The 13,665-nt window shown below is 49.2% G+C and overlaps 1 protein-coding gene across 1 annotated transcript in view; it reads left to right on the forward strand.

Moving 5' to 3' along the window:
- The window catches only part of LOC144717865 (protein sidekick-2-like), a 144,872-nt gene that overhangs the window by 15,314 nt on the left and 115,893 nt on the right, over positions 1 to 13,665 (forward strand). The window contains exons 6-8 of the mRNA XM_078593640.1: positions 6,103 to 6,218; positions 7,277 to 7,496; positions 12,913 to 13,026. Of these exons, the coding sequence (XP_078449766.1) occupies positions 6,103 to 6,218; positions 7,277 to 7,496; positions 12,913 to 13,026 (450 nt within the window). The remainder of the gene's footprint in view (positions 1 to 6,102; positions 6,219 to 7,276; positions 7,497 to 12,912; positions 13,027 to 13,665) is intronic.

The raw sequence follows: 13,665 nt of genomic DNA on the forward strand, positions 1-13,665 counted from the left end.
GATCGGAACGTCAAACAGAAACCAAGGCCCATCGTCTCCACTCAGCACTCAGCATCAGCAGCGTTGGCCACCGTGTGTGTGCTTCTCCTGAGACACGCCCCAGGGGGGAGGGTCATCCCCCCACCCCCCCCACGACCACCGCCACCTCCCCGCACACCGTACTCGACCGCAATCCCCCCGACCAATGCTTCTCAGCCTGTCGGCTCGATGCATTGCATCGATTTTGCGGGTGTTTGTCCGTCCATTGATTTCCTTCCTCTTTTGGAAGCTCTCGGGCTGCCTGTCTTTTGCGCGTTGCATCCGGACGACTTATCGTTTGGAACACACGAGTGGCTCCTTTTTCTTTTTGTAAAAAAAAAATGGGCTGAGCGTTCATGTTTTGCACACACACGCGCACGCACGTGTGTGTGTGTATGTGTGTGCGTAGGGATGCTATAGCCTATGGGGAGCGGTAGTGTAGCGGTTAGCGTGCTGCGCTATGAACCTGGCGACCCGGGTTCGATTCCCGCTCACAGCTAACACCAGTGACGATTATCTGAACCGGTCCTGGGCCTCCCCTAGGTCGACTCAGCCTTAAATGAGTACCTGGTGCAGTGTGTAAACATTGCCACTGGGGAGACAAAGGCTGTCGGGCGTGGTGCTGGCCCACCCACCCCCTCGTTCGTGTACCATTCCGGCCTTCATAGGTGCTCGCTAACAGCACTTGCCCCTACAGTCTGTTAAGGCTATAGGGGGATATTTGTCTTTGTAGGGAAGCGTGCAGCTTTCCTCCGTGCTTTCGGGCGGCTATTTCCTGCGTTGTTCGTCACGATGTCCAGCCTTTCGCTCCACGGATACTGGGCGGCCTTCCTCAGAAACTGATTTAATTCACTCGTTCAATTTCCTAAGAGGCATCTCCAAACGACATATACACTCAATCTATTCAGTTCCTGAAGAAGCTCCCAGCACGTGCAGCGAAACGTCGGACATCGTGCTGAACAACACGATGTAACAACCAGAATGCACATCGGAGAGCTGTATGGCGCAACCATCAAAAGCGTGTGTGTGTAACGTGGTGTGTGTGTGTAACGTGATGTGTGTGTGGGCGCATGCGGGCAGTGCTGAGTGCGAGCTTGTCTGAGCTGTGTGGCGGGTAGAGGAAGAGTCGGCGGTGGGGGCTGGGTGGGGTGTCTCGTTGAGCAGCTATATTCAAATTATACCTTGTCAGCCCGTGACAAAGTTTCAAAGTCTTGTGGTTAAAAAGGTCCTCTATCGCTTCCACTCGGCGCGCTTTGCAGCGCAGTTGTGCACGGCGCACATTCGTAACACCCACTTTTAAGCCATCGCCTGTGCACAATGGCGTACGAGTTGGCAGGGCCCTTCTCGTAAGATGTGGCGCGTGCGAACACGTGCGCGTGCATGCAAGCAGAGCATACGCGCGTCGCATGCAATACATACGCACGGTTAACAACCACAAATAGTAGGCACATTTGAACAAGCGACGGCGGGACACGTTTGTACTTTGCTTAAGACAATGGGGTCACGGTGAATTAGAGCAACTTTTGGCAAGGTTTTTCGGCTTAAACTCCGCCAATACCTTCATGGTGGAGAAAATTGCCAAACCTGTGTTGTTTTGGCCATTTCATCGAGGTCATTATAATAATGGGTACAATATAATAATAATATTAATAATCATGTCGATGCCACTTGTTCAACTTGGAAAGCCTCATTTGAGTCTCACGACTCTTGGTCACGGAGGGCCCTGCTGCATCGAAATGTTTGGCCCAATTCCTTGAGACAGTTATTATCCTCCGTGCAGGAAGGAAACCGAGTGCCTGGAGAAACCCCACGATAACATACGAGGGGAGTCACACTCAAAGCTGTTATTCTGGCCACCTTACAGCATCATTTCCACGTGTGTATCCATGTTATTATAACATTAAACGTGCAGAGAATAGTTGTTATAGATATATATCAATATACCCGACACACCAACAACTTGCAACGCATTTGCCATGCCACAAGAAGACGTGGCATGCAAATTCAGAGCCGTTTTTTTCCCGCACGGCCCCTCGCGATGCCCATGACCTGGCATCGATAAATCGTGCGTGGAAAAGTACAGCAGAACCCGCAACAGTGACGTCTGGCCAAAGCTCATAACAAACACCGCCGGAGAACCGAGGGCTTATCTACACACATTTGTTTTGCACATTTTTCTCTTTCTCGGCCTGCCAGCTAATGATCGCGTAGTAGGAGTCGTGGCAAGGTCTCCCGTGCCGCGTGATGGAGGAGGAGGGAGAGGAAGCTGAAGTTTCAGAGTTACCACTTTCCTGGGTGGCAATGGGTTGGCTTCTGTGAGATACAGAATCCCAGAGCAGCAGCAGCGTTACTTGTTGAAAAGAACACCTACTTGAAAAGGGCTGACATTTTTGATTGATAACAGTTTCTGTCAACTGGGGAGTCGCTTATTCTGCAAAAAAATAAAGTAAAGGAAAAGGGGAATGAATACCAATGAGGACTACACCGAGTGGGCTTCACAATTTCTGCGCGACGTGAGCTGCAATTGGTTGATTTCTCAAGGTGAGAGTGGCAGATTTCGACGGTTTTCTGACATAACTTCTCTCATTCCCCACTCGATTTTGGTGATGTGTTTCATCAGCCCCCCCCCCACCACCACCACGAACCTCGCCCCCCCCTCCCCTGCATCAAAAAGGAAATTGTCCTGGGTAGAATTTGGCAGTGCAAAATAAAATTGAGCGGGCTGCTTCCTCCACTCTTTAAAATTGCGGTGAATAAAAATATATATCTGTACATCTCTTCCTTTTTCGATTCCAGTACACTGATCTTTCGCGACTTCACCCACGATTTCCCCATTGTCACAATTACTCATGCAAACGGCGCTGAGCTACTCAAAGTCGGTTCTCGTCCGCTCGAGTAGTAAAAAAAAATTAACTACACGCCAAGAAAAATGTTCCATTAAAATTTTAAGCCGGGCAACACATGCCACATCAGCAGGCGAGGATTTATTGGAGAAGACCAAAATAGCTTCGCGGGCAAAGCGGGTAAACAGCGCGCGCATAACGAGGTGAGCGGACGCCTTGCCGCGGAGAGCCGCGTGAAGGACGACGAATTCGTGGGACGTGTGCGCTCGTGACCAAATGTCGGTTCCTCGAACCGCGTCGGAACCAAACACACGTGGGCCGTTGGTACCGACCGTTGCGAACGATGCTGCCGATGATATTCCCGGAGAGTTTCATCTCGAGGTCGCAAGCATGCATGATCGCGCGTGGTCTCTGTGGTAGCTTTCCACAAGGTATTGCCATCGAAGGATAATACACGCTTGGAAGAGAATCTCAGTTTGGAGAGGAAGCACTGTTGCGATATGAAGCATCTGCAGAATATGATAATACATATTACGTGCGTCGATAACAACGACGGTAAATACCGGTGTTCTTCACTCATTTTCAGAGGGGAGCCACTTTCGCCGATAAGCCATCAGTGTGAGGGCTGCCACACATTTGACACCATTGGGTCTGACAGCACGATGGGGGGTGTTGTCACTATTTGCGTAATGTCAGGGGCCGCACGTCAGGGGCCGCCAGTGGCCCGCGGGCCTTGCAATGAAGACCACAGGTGTACACTTTCTTTTATATGTAGTGAGACTCCTCCATAACGTTGGGGGAGGGGGGTGGAGGAGAGGCCTGAACTCACCCCCCCCCCCCTTCAAGGCTGAGCCCTCCACTACTACATTCCCATATTCAAGTCCAAAAAGACGTCGGTGCAATGTACGCATGGAGGGTGAGAGCTGGCAGACATAAGCAGATCCCACCACGACTCATCGTGTTCAGCGTTTTCACATTAGTCTCAAAGTTGCGTGTCCCCATTGACCGTGGTGGCCCCCTCTGAGCTCTGAGTTGTTATACGCCCCTCTGCCCCATTGAACAAGCTCACGGCTAAGGCGTTGTAGCGAGATAGCGATGTAGGAAGGTGGGAGGAGAGTGATGTGAGCAATATTAATTGGCTTTTCATGTTCATTAATGCAAAAAAAATGTGCGATTTGTAACGAGCACAGCGTTGAATGGGACATGAGTGTCCGTGACCAAGGTACAGAGCTAAGGCTAAGTGTCGCTTGAAAAGCCGGGAGATAGCAATGGGAACTTTAAGTGTCTTTTAAAAGAAGTTGCACATAAAATGCTGCGAATATACACCAGGATAATAATAATAATAATAAGTTCAACTTGTAATGCGCGGCACAGCATTCGCTCGCTCTCATAGAGAGAGACACTTCAGACGATTGGGAGCTGCCGCAACACGTCGTGTTTATTAGCATTCGAAGTGAAGCAGATATTATTCAATACATTTGTTTATTTTATTGTACTTTATTTTATTCATTCACGGCAATCGGGAAGCCCCCCCCCCCCCTTGGGCTGCTTGCGGGGTGGGTGGGGGGGGGTACCCCCTATGGTTTTGGTCTGCTTGCCCCCTAAGCGTATTCTCGGCTTGCTCGGTCACCGTCCCGTCGCGCGGCTCAGCTCCCCGGGGCGCGTGACTCCGGGAGCCAGAAACGCCGGCCCCCCTGCTCCCTCCCTCCCTGGCCTCCCCCGCTCCTCCGCCCGCCCGCCATGGCGGTGACCTCGGCGAGAGACGCAAGAAGAGTGGTGGCACAGGGGGTTGGTGGCGGCGGTGGGCACAGAAGTGGCACCGGCGGGGTGCCAAATCACGGCCACAAGGGGGGGGTGGAGTCGGTTTTTTTTGGGCTTCAAGTAAAAAAGGAGGGGGAAAAAAATCTGCAAAGGCGGGTCAGGTGACTTAATGAGGTGAGAGCCCATTTAGTGAGCGCAAGATGTTGTCAGTCGCAATGGAGGCGTGACAAAGAGAGCAAAAAAATAAAATAAACATTAACCAGAGTTTTTACGAATAACAGTCCTTTGGCAGTCTATTGTTGGATGAAGCCCTCTCCACTGCCTTGTGACATAAAAATGCAGGTATCCCTCGATTTACAAAAGGGATGCGTTCTTAAAAAAAAAACTACGTGCATAAAACGAAATTTCGTAAATCGGAATTGCTTTCCGCATTAATTTAATTTTAAAAAATCAGCAATGTAATTCGGACAGTCATTCCAAGTCGACTTATATTTTTGGTTCTTTCGGTAAAGTCACGTAGATAGAAAATAAAAATGAAATAAAAAAGAATAATAATTTTATTTTCTATCTACATGACTTTACCGAAAGAATCAAGAATATGAATTCCTGCAGTCACGAAAGTTTTGACTGGAAATACAACTCTACTTCTCACCTAAAAATATATGCCTATATCACTTCAATACAAACATAACAATAAATAACGTAAATAGTAAAATGATTGAATAATAATTCATTTCAAACGAAAATAATTCACCTTTTCAGGGAACTCACCAAAAGAACTGCACGTTTCAGTGACTGGCAAGGCGATGTGGAGGCGTTGCTGTTGCCCTGTGGATGACGCGGCCGGCCGGGCGCTTCTTGTTTGGTGATCACACACACGGCACGTGCCGTGGTGAAATTTCGTTCACGCGGAAATTCGATTCCGTTTATCGAAAAGTGTCCATCATTTGGCGATTGCGTTCACGCGAAATTTTGTGCAAACCGAAGGTGGGCTGACATTTCAGGCAATGATCCAATGTCATGACTTCACTTTTGAGTCTGGAAAATATTAAGGAGTAACAGCACTTGCCCTGACAGGTTGTAAAAGGCTATATGTTGGTTCTTTGTCTTGTGCTTCTAGATGTAATGGTTACTGATTTGTCTGTCGTGTGTGTGTGTGTGGGGAGCGGTGGCGCCGTGGTTAGCGCGCTGCGCGACGAACCCGGCGACTCGAGTTCGACTCCTACTCATGGCCAACACCAGTGACGATTATTTGAACCTGTTCTGGGCCTCCCCTAGGTCGACTCAGCCTCAAATGGGCACCTGGTACAGGGTGTAAACATCGCCACTGGGGATACAAAGATGGTCGGGCGTGTCACTGGCCACCCACCCCCTCGTGTGCCGTGCCGGCCTTCATAGGTGCTCGCTAACAGCACTTGCCCCAACAGTTTGTTAAGGCTATACGGGGGGTCTTTGTCTTTGTGTGTGCGCGTGGGGGCAGTGCCAACGGCGCCACCGGAGAGAGTTCGAGCAGAGGCCATCAACTCCACCACCATCCACGTCACCTGGTTTCCACCCAGCTCGCACTTCGTTCACGGCGTCAACCAGGGCTACAAGGTGCGTGTGCGTGCGTGCCCTGCACTGCTTGCAACTTTCCGGGCCTTGTTAGCAGGCTCTGATGGGGAGATACAGAAGGATGCGACACCAATCCAAAGTTAAGCAACTTACTCTTAGGTTATTTCGGTAAAGTCACATAGATAAAAAATAAAATAAAAATCTGCTGATACAGCAATCGTGCTGTGACGGTTCCACCTGAAGACGGAAGCTTGTGTTGCCTCCGAAACGTCGTTATTTTAATTTTATTTTTTTAAATTTGAATTTTATTTTTTACCTACGTGACTTTACCGAAAAAAACCTAAGAGTATGAATCCTTGCAGTCACGAAAGCTTCAAATCTAGAGTTAAGCAACTTGCTGATGGATAATATCAGTCTGGAAAACCAACAGGCTGATGGACTAACAAGTGTTTTAATTATTTGTGGAGACAGTACACAGTTCTGATTATGATGATTATGAATCACGGGCTTCTCTTCTTCAGTTCCCTTCCATCTCATATTTGAGACGATGAGACCCACTGAGTTCTCAACATCAATGTTCGTCTTTCACCAGATTCACGGCGTCCTTTACTCGTCGCTCCTGCCGTTTGAGATCATTGCTCGCCGGGTAAAATCCATCCCATCTTGGCTCTTCCCCTGCCTCTTGTTCTGTGTGCTCGCATGTGTAACGCCACTCGCACACGTGGCATTCCCTGCGGAACCACTCTCCACCACGTGGCTACACCACCGGAGTTGTCTGTCTCGGATCTTCTCCGTCAGCGTCACCACTCGTCCCAGTCGAACTCTTACCGCTCCACGTTTCATTTGCTAATTCTCCGGCACTCAGAGCCGCAAATTCGTACCGGCGGAAGCTCGTGTCACGGCGTTCGAGGACCAGTGACAGAGAAGAGGAGGCCCTCATCCAGCAGTGGATTGGGCGATAACGATGACAATGATGATCATGCAGTCATCCCATTCGCCACGTGGCAGGATTCGTCATCGTTGGTGTGCGAGACTAACAATGGAGCACATTGAATGATGACGATGACCATCGTGTCGCCCTCGTCCGCCACGCGTGCCAGCTTCTGGCGTGGCGGCCGGAGAGCCCCGGCGACGTCACCGTGCGGACGTTGCCGCCGCAGCCCGAGGGTTCGGGCCCCGGCGGGGGCACGGGCCCCCTGCACTCGGGGTACCTGCCGGCCCTGCGCAAGTTCACCGAGTACCACGTGAGCGTGCTGTGCTACACGACGCCGGGCGACGGACCTCGCAGCCCGCCCCTCCGCCTGCGCACCAGCGAGGCCGGTGAGCTGCCCACACCCCCCCCCCCCCACCACTGGTGGCGTCGTCATCATCGTAGCTGATTGCCTCCCCGTAGCACCAGCTATGATCATCATCGTAGCTGGTGACACGGGGAGGAGGTGTGCGGTGCGGGACTCGGGGCGGAAAGCAAAACTATAACGAAAGAGAATTGAGAATTGATTCTTAAATCGAGTCGTGGCGCTGAACCAATGACAGGTCACGAAATCGCTTGGGAGGTGAATTGTTAAGAGGCCCGGTCACAACTAAAGTTTCAAGTTTATTTTGTTTAACTGGGTGAGAACTCAAAGAGTGTCTCATTTGCAAGAGTCACCTGCGAAATGTTTGGACGTGGTTTCGGAAACCACTACGGAAGCCGCAATCATACACCTGGAGCGAAACGTCAGACGTCGTGACGAGCATTTACAACCCCGAAAACACGATCAGAGGGCAAGCGACATTCTACCACTGCAAAAACCTACGCAGTCGTGTCAATAAAATAATTAGTTTTTCTTTCCCGTGAAACTCTTGGCTGCAACTTGTCTCCGTGATTAAAGTCATTATTTTCATTTGACCCCGAGTTCCCAGGCTTCACAGAAATGTGTAAAAGTGGCCAAAAAAAACATATTTTTTCTCATTTGGCTACTCATTGAACAAAAACTAAGGGGGGGGGGGGGGGGTGGGGGAGGGTGGGGGGATTTATAAATAGAGCAAAAGGCGAGATAATGCTCAACATATTCTCAGTGTGGCTCGCGTGGTTATTGCTCGGAGATGCGCTGTGAGCGGTACTAAAGCGGCCGGTCGCAGAAGCTCAACGATAAAAAAAAATAGTTTTTTTTTTATGTAGCCCCAATCGTGCTCCTAATTAGCTGTCATCCACAGTGCGATCATTGAAATCCTGTCCTCAAAGTGGCACTTCCCTGCCCTGGGCTGCCCTGATTAGTGCTGCTCGATCTCAGGCTGTGAGTCTAAGTGAACCTATTTGAGGCGCACGCTGTGAAAATAGAACGTGTCTGATCGACCTTTACACAATGAGCTGGAACGTTTTATTTTTTTCCCTCGGTTCAGGTGGCCTCATATTACAAGGCCATTTTTTTTATTGCTACTGCCACTGCTAACCGCTATTATCACTATTATCACCACAATCTATTCGTTGGTGTGAAGTGAAATTATACTATGCGAAGGCAAATTATATATATGGTTCTTTTTAATGCGACATTTTTGACACTGCCAAATTTTAATTGGCATTCAGGTGATCATCACGGATTGAAGAAAATATAAATAGCTTAGCTTTGATTAATAGATAATGTGCTCCCGCACTTGTAAATTATAGTGTCCAATATTTATTTGGAGGCTCTGCGCACAATGCAATAGGGGCAGCGAGGAATTCACAGTGGCGTTTATAACAACACAATGGCCTGGGTTAATTTTACTTCACTGGCCCTTTTGTGCTTTTCCAAGAAAAGCAGCGCCAAAGAATGCAATTCAAAGGGAAAAATAAGTATGCCACCTGCTTGTTTTATAGGGCCTCGCTTCTAGCCAGGTGTGTGCTTGACAGAGTTAATTGAATTGTCAGACAATGGTTATTTTTAAAAAGAAAGGGAACAGATTGGGGAGGGTGACCACTGCCAATGACGGTGGTCCACAGCCAAACTTTCCTCTCAAAAATTATCTCCGGCACGTGTGTGTGTGTTGAACTTCTTTTTGCACTGTCCATAGCCAACCGTGCTAATAAGAAGTACGCGGGAAGGACAACAAACTAAACACAAAAAGGCATCCTCTAGATGAAGGAGGGGCAGTTAAAGAGACGGCCATTTGAGTGGACTCCATGAGTCAGGTGACCTACGAGCAAACGGTCGGATACTCTAAGGCAGGGGTCGGCAACCAAAATAACAAGAAGAGCCATTTCTTTCCAATTCGGTACAAAATTCAGTATTTCAAGAGCCGCAATGCATCTGAGTACATACTGTACATACGTACATATCGTCAAGAAGCAGCCCGTAAAGAGCCGCATGCGGCTCCGGAGCCGTAGGTTGCCGACCCCTGCTCTAAGGGTAGACCTTGGAGGTCGCCCCTCGACTGTGAAGCAGCAGAAGCAGCTGCGGAATCTGTCAGAGGATGGAAGGCGTTGGGTAGCGAGGCATGGTGGTGACATCAATGGCTTTGGTCCAAGATGATAAATGTGAATCTTGAGCCTTTCCAACTGATGCAAGTGAAGAACTGGATTTACAATTAAGGTTTGAGCACCAGGGGGACTCGCTTAAGAGGAGAGACGGGCGGCAGGGAGCACCAATTCCTCGTCCAGGAGCAGCACGGCGACTCTTGAAAGCGCTTTGTGCTCATTAGCAGCGAATCCTCGAGGGCCACCGTTCTACAGAGTCGAGCTGCCCCTGCCGACCCGACTGGACGCTGGTCCACGGAGAAAGAGCCTCCGCGGCTTCGTCCAAATCAATTGATGCCCTCCCGCAACATTCGTGATGGCGGTTTAGTCATTCCTGGCACTGCTGCTGTCTGAGATTAAACTGGAGAAAACGGTGGATGGGAGGGGGGCGGGCGGTGGGGGGGGGTGCACAAAGCGGAGGTCGCTTTATTCAGGGGCTCAGAGTTGCGCCATCAGTCCCGGCAGTTTGTGTGTGTGTGTGGCCGCCAACAGGGGCACAGCCGCACTGCGTAAGTTGAGGGAGTGCTCCCCCCCCCCCCACCCGCCCCCGGTCTGGCAAAATCATCACGGATAATTAGGAGTTCTGCTGTACTCAGATGATACTAAATCTACGTAGCTACCAGCTACCGATTATTTGATGAACTGTCCGTGTACTACTGTGTGTTTTAAGGGTCCGTCGTCTGCGCAGTCAGCATTTATGTCACCGCGTTTGTAGGGAGAAAAACAAATTGGGACTGGAAACTAGAATAGATTTTTGTTAACGATGTTGTGGATGTCTCTTAACCATATTTAAACGTGTTTGGAGGTCAAAGTTACCTACCACGTATAATGTAGCGACAGTTATTTATAATAGCATCAGCAAATATCAGCTCACTACTGCGCATCTGTACTCGAACCAGTGATCACCGGGAAAGATGTAGGAGTGGGATAGCAACAAAATCTAAAATGTGGCTGCACCCATCCATAGAGATCTGATATCTACAGCAACCTCCACTCATTCTCATAGAGATCTGTGAGCTACAGCAACCTCCACTCACTCTCATAGAGATCTGTGAGCTACAGAGACCTCCACTCACTCTCATAGAGACCTGTGAGCTACAGAGACCTCCACTCACTCTCATAGAGACCTGTGAGCTACAGAGACCTCCACTCACTCTCATAGAGATCTGTGAGCTACAGAGACCTCCACTCACTCTCATAGAGACCTGTGAGCTACAGAGACCTCCACTCACTCTCATAGAGACCTGTGAGCTACAGCAACCTCCACTCACTCTCATAGAGATCTGTGAGCTACAGAGACCTCCGCTCACTCTCATAGAGATATGTTAGCTAAAGCGACCTCTATTCACTCTAATAGAGATCAGTATGTATGTATGTTGGACTTCTTTCGCACTGTACGTATCCAATTGTGTTAATCGGAGGTGCGGGGAAGGACAACAAGATCTGTGAGCTCCAGCAACCTCCACTCAGTCTCAAAGAGATATGTTGGCATTCCTAAATAACGGGTCAGGGTGCATCGGTAACCTAACCAGTAACCACCAAGGCACATTCGTACTTGAGGCAGCTCCAACTTCGTGCTGAGAGCATATCTAACGCGCGGCGTTATATTTGGAGTATGCATTTTCTCCCCGTAGTCATGTGGATGGTTCTTTGTGTCCTCCACATTTAGAATCTACTTGCGTTGAGATTATTTGGCTGCTATACTTTTCCACATAACAAGCCACTTAGTTGGGCTATCATTTGTGGCCAGGTCGCATCTGAAAAAGAGCTTAATAGCTCAGTGGGCCTTACCTGGTAAAATAAAAAATGTGTTTTTTTAGTTTTTTCAGTCATCGTTCTCCAGTTTGTCCGGTCGGGCATCCCACACTGCCAGGCCGTGATCCCGACCGCACATTGCCCCCCGTCTCCATGACATTTTTTTCACGCCTGGTCAGACTATGGCCCCCAGAGTGTTTAACCAGGGCACAGATTTATTATTTTTATTTTCCCCAACGTACGTCCAGAATCTGCCCTCCGCTCTCGTCGTGATTGAGCTGCGCCGTGCGTGTGCGAGTTTTTGCACCTTCGGCCGGGAAATCACCTGGCAACTCGTATCTCAAGACCTGCTGACATTATAATGCCCAAGCCCTGCCTCTCCACCGCCGCTCTTACTCAGGCCGGGCCTTATCATTCACGGCTGCCTGCAACTCTTAATACCACTGGCCGGGAAAGCCGTGATAACTCAGCCCCGGCGTATTATAGTACCTTGCTGTCTATACCGGCCCGCAAATGGCCCTCCTAAAGCTGTCCACTATGAGAGACGGCCGCACCGTTTTAATGCCATTGATTGGAGTGCATCAGAACTTTCATTTTACAACTTGCCGTGATACTCCATAAACTTTTGCTGGGTTCGATGCTTCTCTGGGTTTGAATTTGAACATTAATAATATTTTTTGTGCTTATGTCTGTGTAATTAGCTGGGTTGCAGTAATGTCATTTTTCACGATACGATTATTATCGCGACATCGGTTGCTCAAAACGTATTTCTTTCTCGTATTGTTTTCATATATTCCTTTAGAGATATGCAACTGCAGTTCACGCAACATAAGCCCCGACACACGTTGTCATAAAATGAGGATTTAATTAAATTTTTATGTCACCAGTTACTCCGGAAAATGTTTCACGAAGAACCAAGACAACCGGTTACAGCTATTGTACAAGAACTTTATTTATTGCTATAATTTCGTGAATACTTTGTCAAAAATGTCAAACTTAAGGGAAATTAAAAAGAGCAATGTCAATCGCGGATGATGTTGTTGCCTAATGGACGATTTACAATTATCCTGCATGGCATATCGCATAAATGATGCTGCCACAGTGGTGGGATGGTGAGCACATTGGACTTGTAATCCAACAGTCACCGGATCGTTTCCATCTTTCGTCGCGTCAGTTGAAAGCCCCCCCACCCCCATCACTGTCCACCCAGCAGTATAAATTGGTTCACCGCAGGGGTCCATCAGCAGGTCAAATTGTGGGGTGCTCCCGCTTTTCCCAACTCGTCTCTTCGGCATGGAAGAGGAGACCGAAATACCCGCGCGTTAGTGGAGGCCCTTCTGCCGGCAGTGGCGCGTGCGAGGAATTGCAGGGCTGCACCTTTACCTGCATAGTACAAGATTATCGTGGTATTGCCATGTCGCGGCAACCCTAGGAAATGCACCCGGCCACGGTTATGATAGTGATTTATTATTATTGATATCTCTGTGTGCTAACTGCTGCGTCGGGGTTGTTTGTTCCCAGTACCTGGTCCCGTGGGGAATCTGGGTTTCTCCGAGATTCTGGATACGTCTCTCAAAGTGAGCTGGGATGAGCCGCAGGAGAAGAACGGAATCTTGATTGGTAAGGAAGGTCGCGCGCTCGTCTCTCTTGGCCCTCCGCTTGCTCTTCACGCGAGAGCTCCTCCACCTCTACGCCCTACCCCGGTCAAAGTTATGATTGACTTTTTTATTCTGTTATGATGGCTTTTCCCATCGCTTACAGATTTGATTCCAGGTCAAAGTGATTTCCTGCTCAAATGAGCATCGAGGCATTGGTGCTCACGTCCTATTTACAGCTCTGAGCCAGTGGTGGAAGTTCCACATTGCTGTGATAATAACCGGTCTACCACCCAACCAAGATTTGAACTCTCAACCTTCTGATCATGAGCCACTCACTCCACCGCTGAGCCACCTCTACCCGGGACACCCCTGCAGTGGGTTCCTTTGCAGTGGGTGCCACGGTGGCGAGATGTTAACTACCTCGCCTGGTATACAGGAGGTCGTGGGCTCAATCCCGACCTTGACGCCTGCTGTATATTTGGAGCTTGCATGTTCTCTCCGTGGTCATGTGGATTTTTCTCCGGGTACTACGGTTTTTCTCTCCACATTTAGAATTATGGACTTAGAGTATTTGGCTGATATAAATATCCACATGATAAGCCACTTCGTTGAGCTATCATTTGTGGCCAGGTCGCTTCTAAAAAAGAGCTATACAGCTCAC

This window comes from Lampetra planeri, chromosome 1 (genome assembly GCF_965212315.1).
Source record: "Lampetra planeri chromosome 1, kcLamPlan1.2.h2, whole genome shotgun sequence".
Taxonomy (NCBI): Eukaryota; Metazoa; Chordata; class Hyperoartia; order Petromyzontiformes; family Petromyzontidae; genus Lampetra; species Lampetra planeri.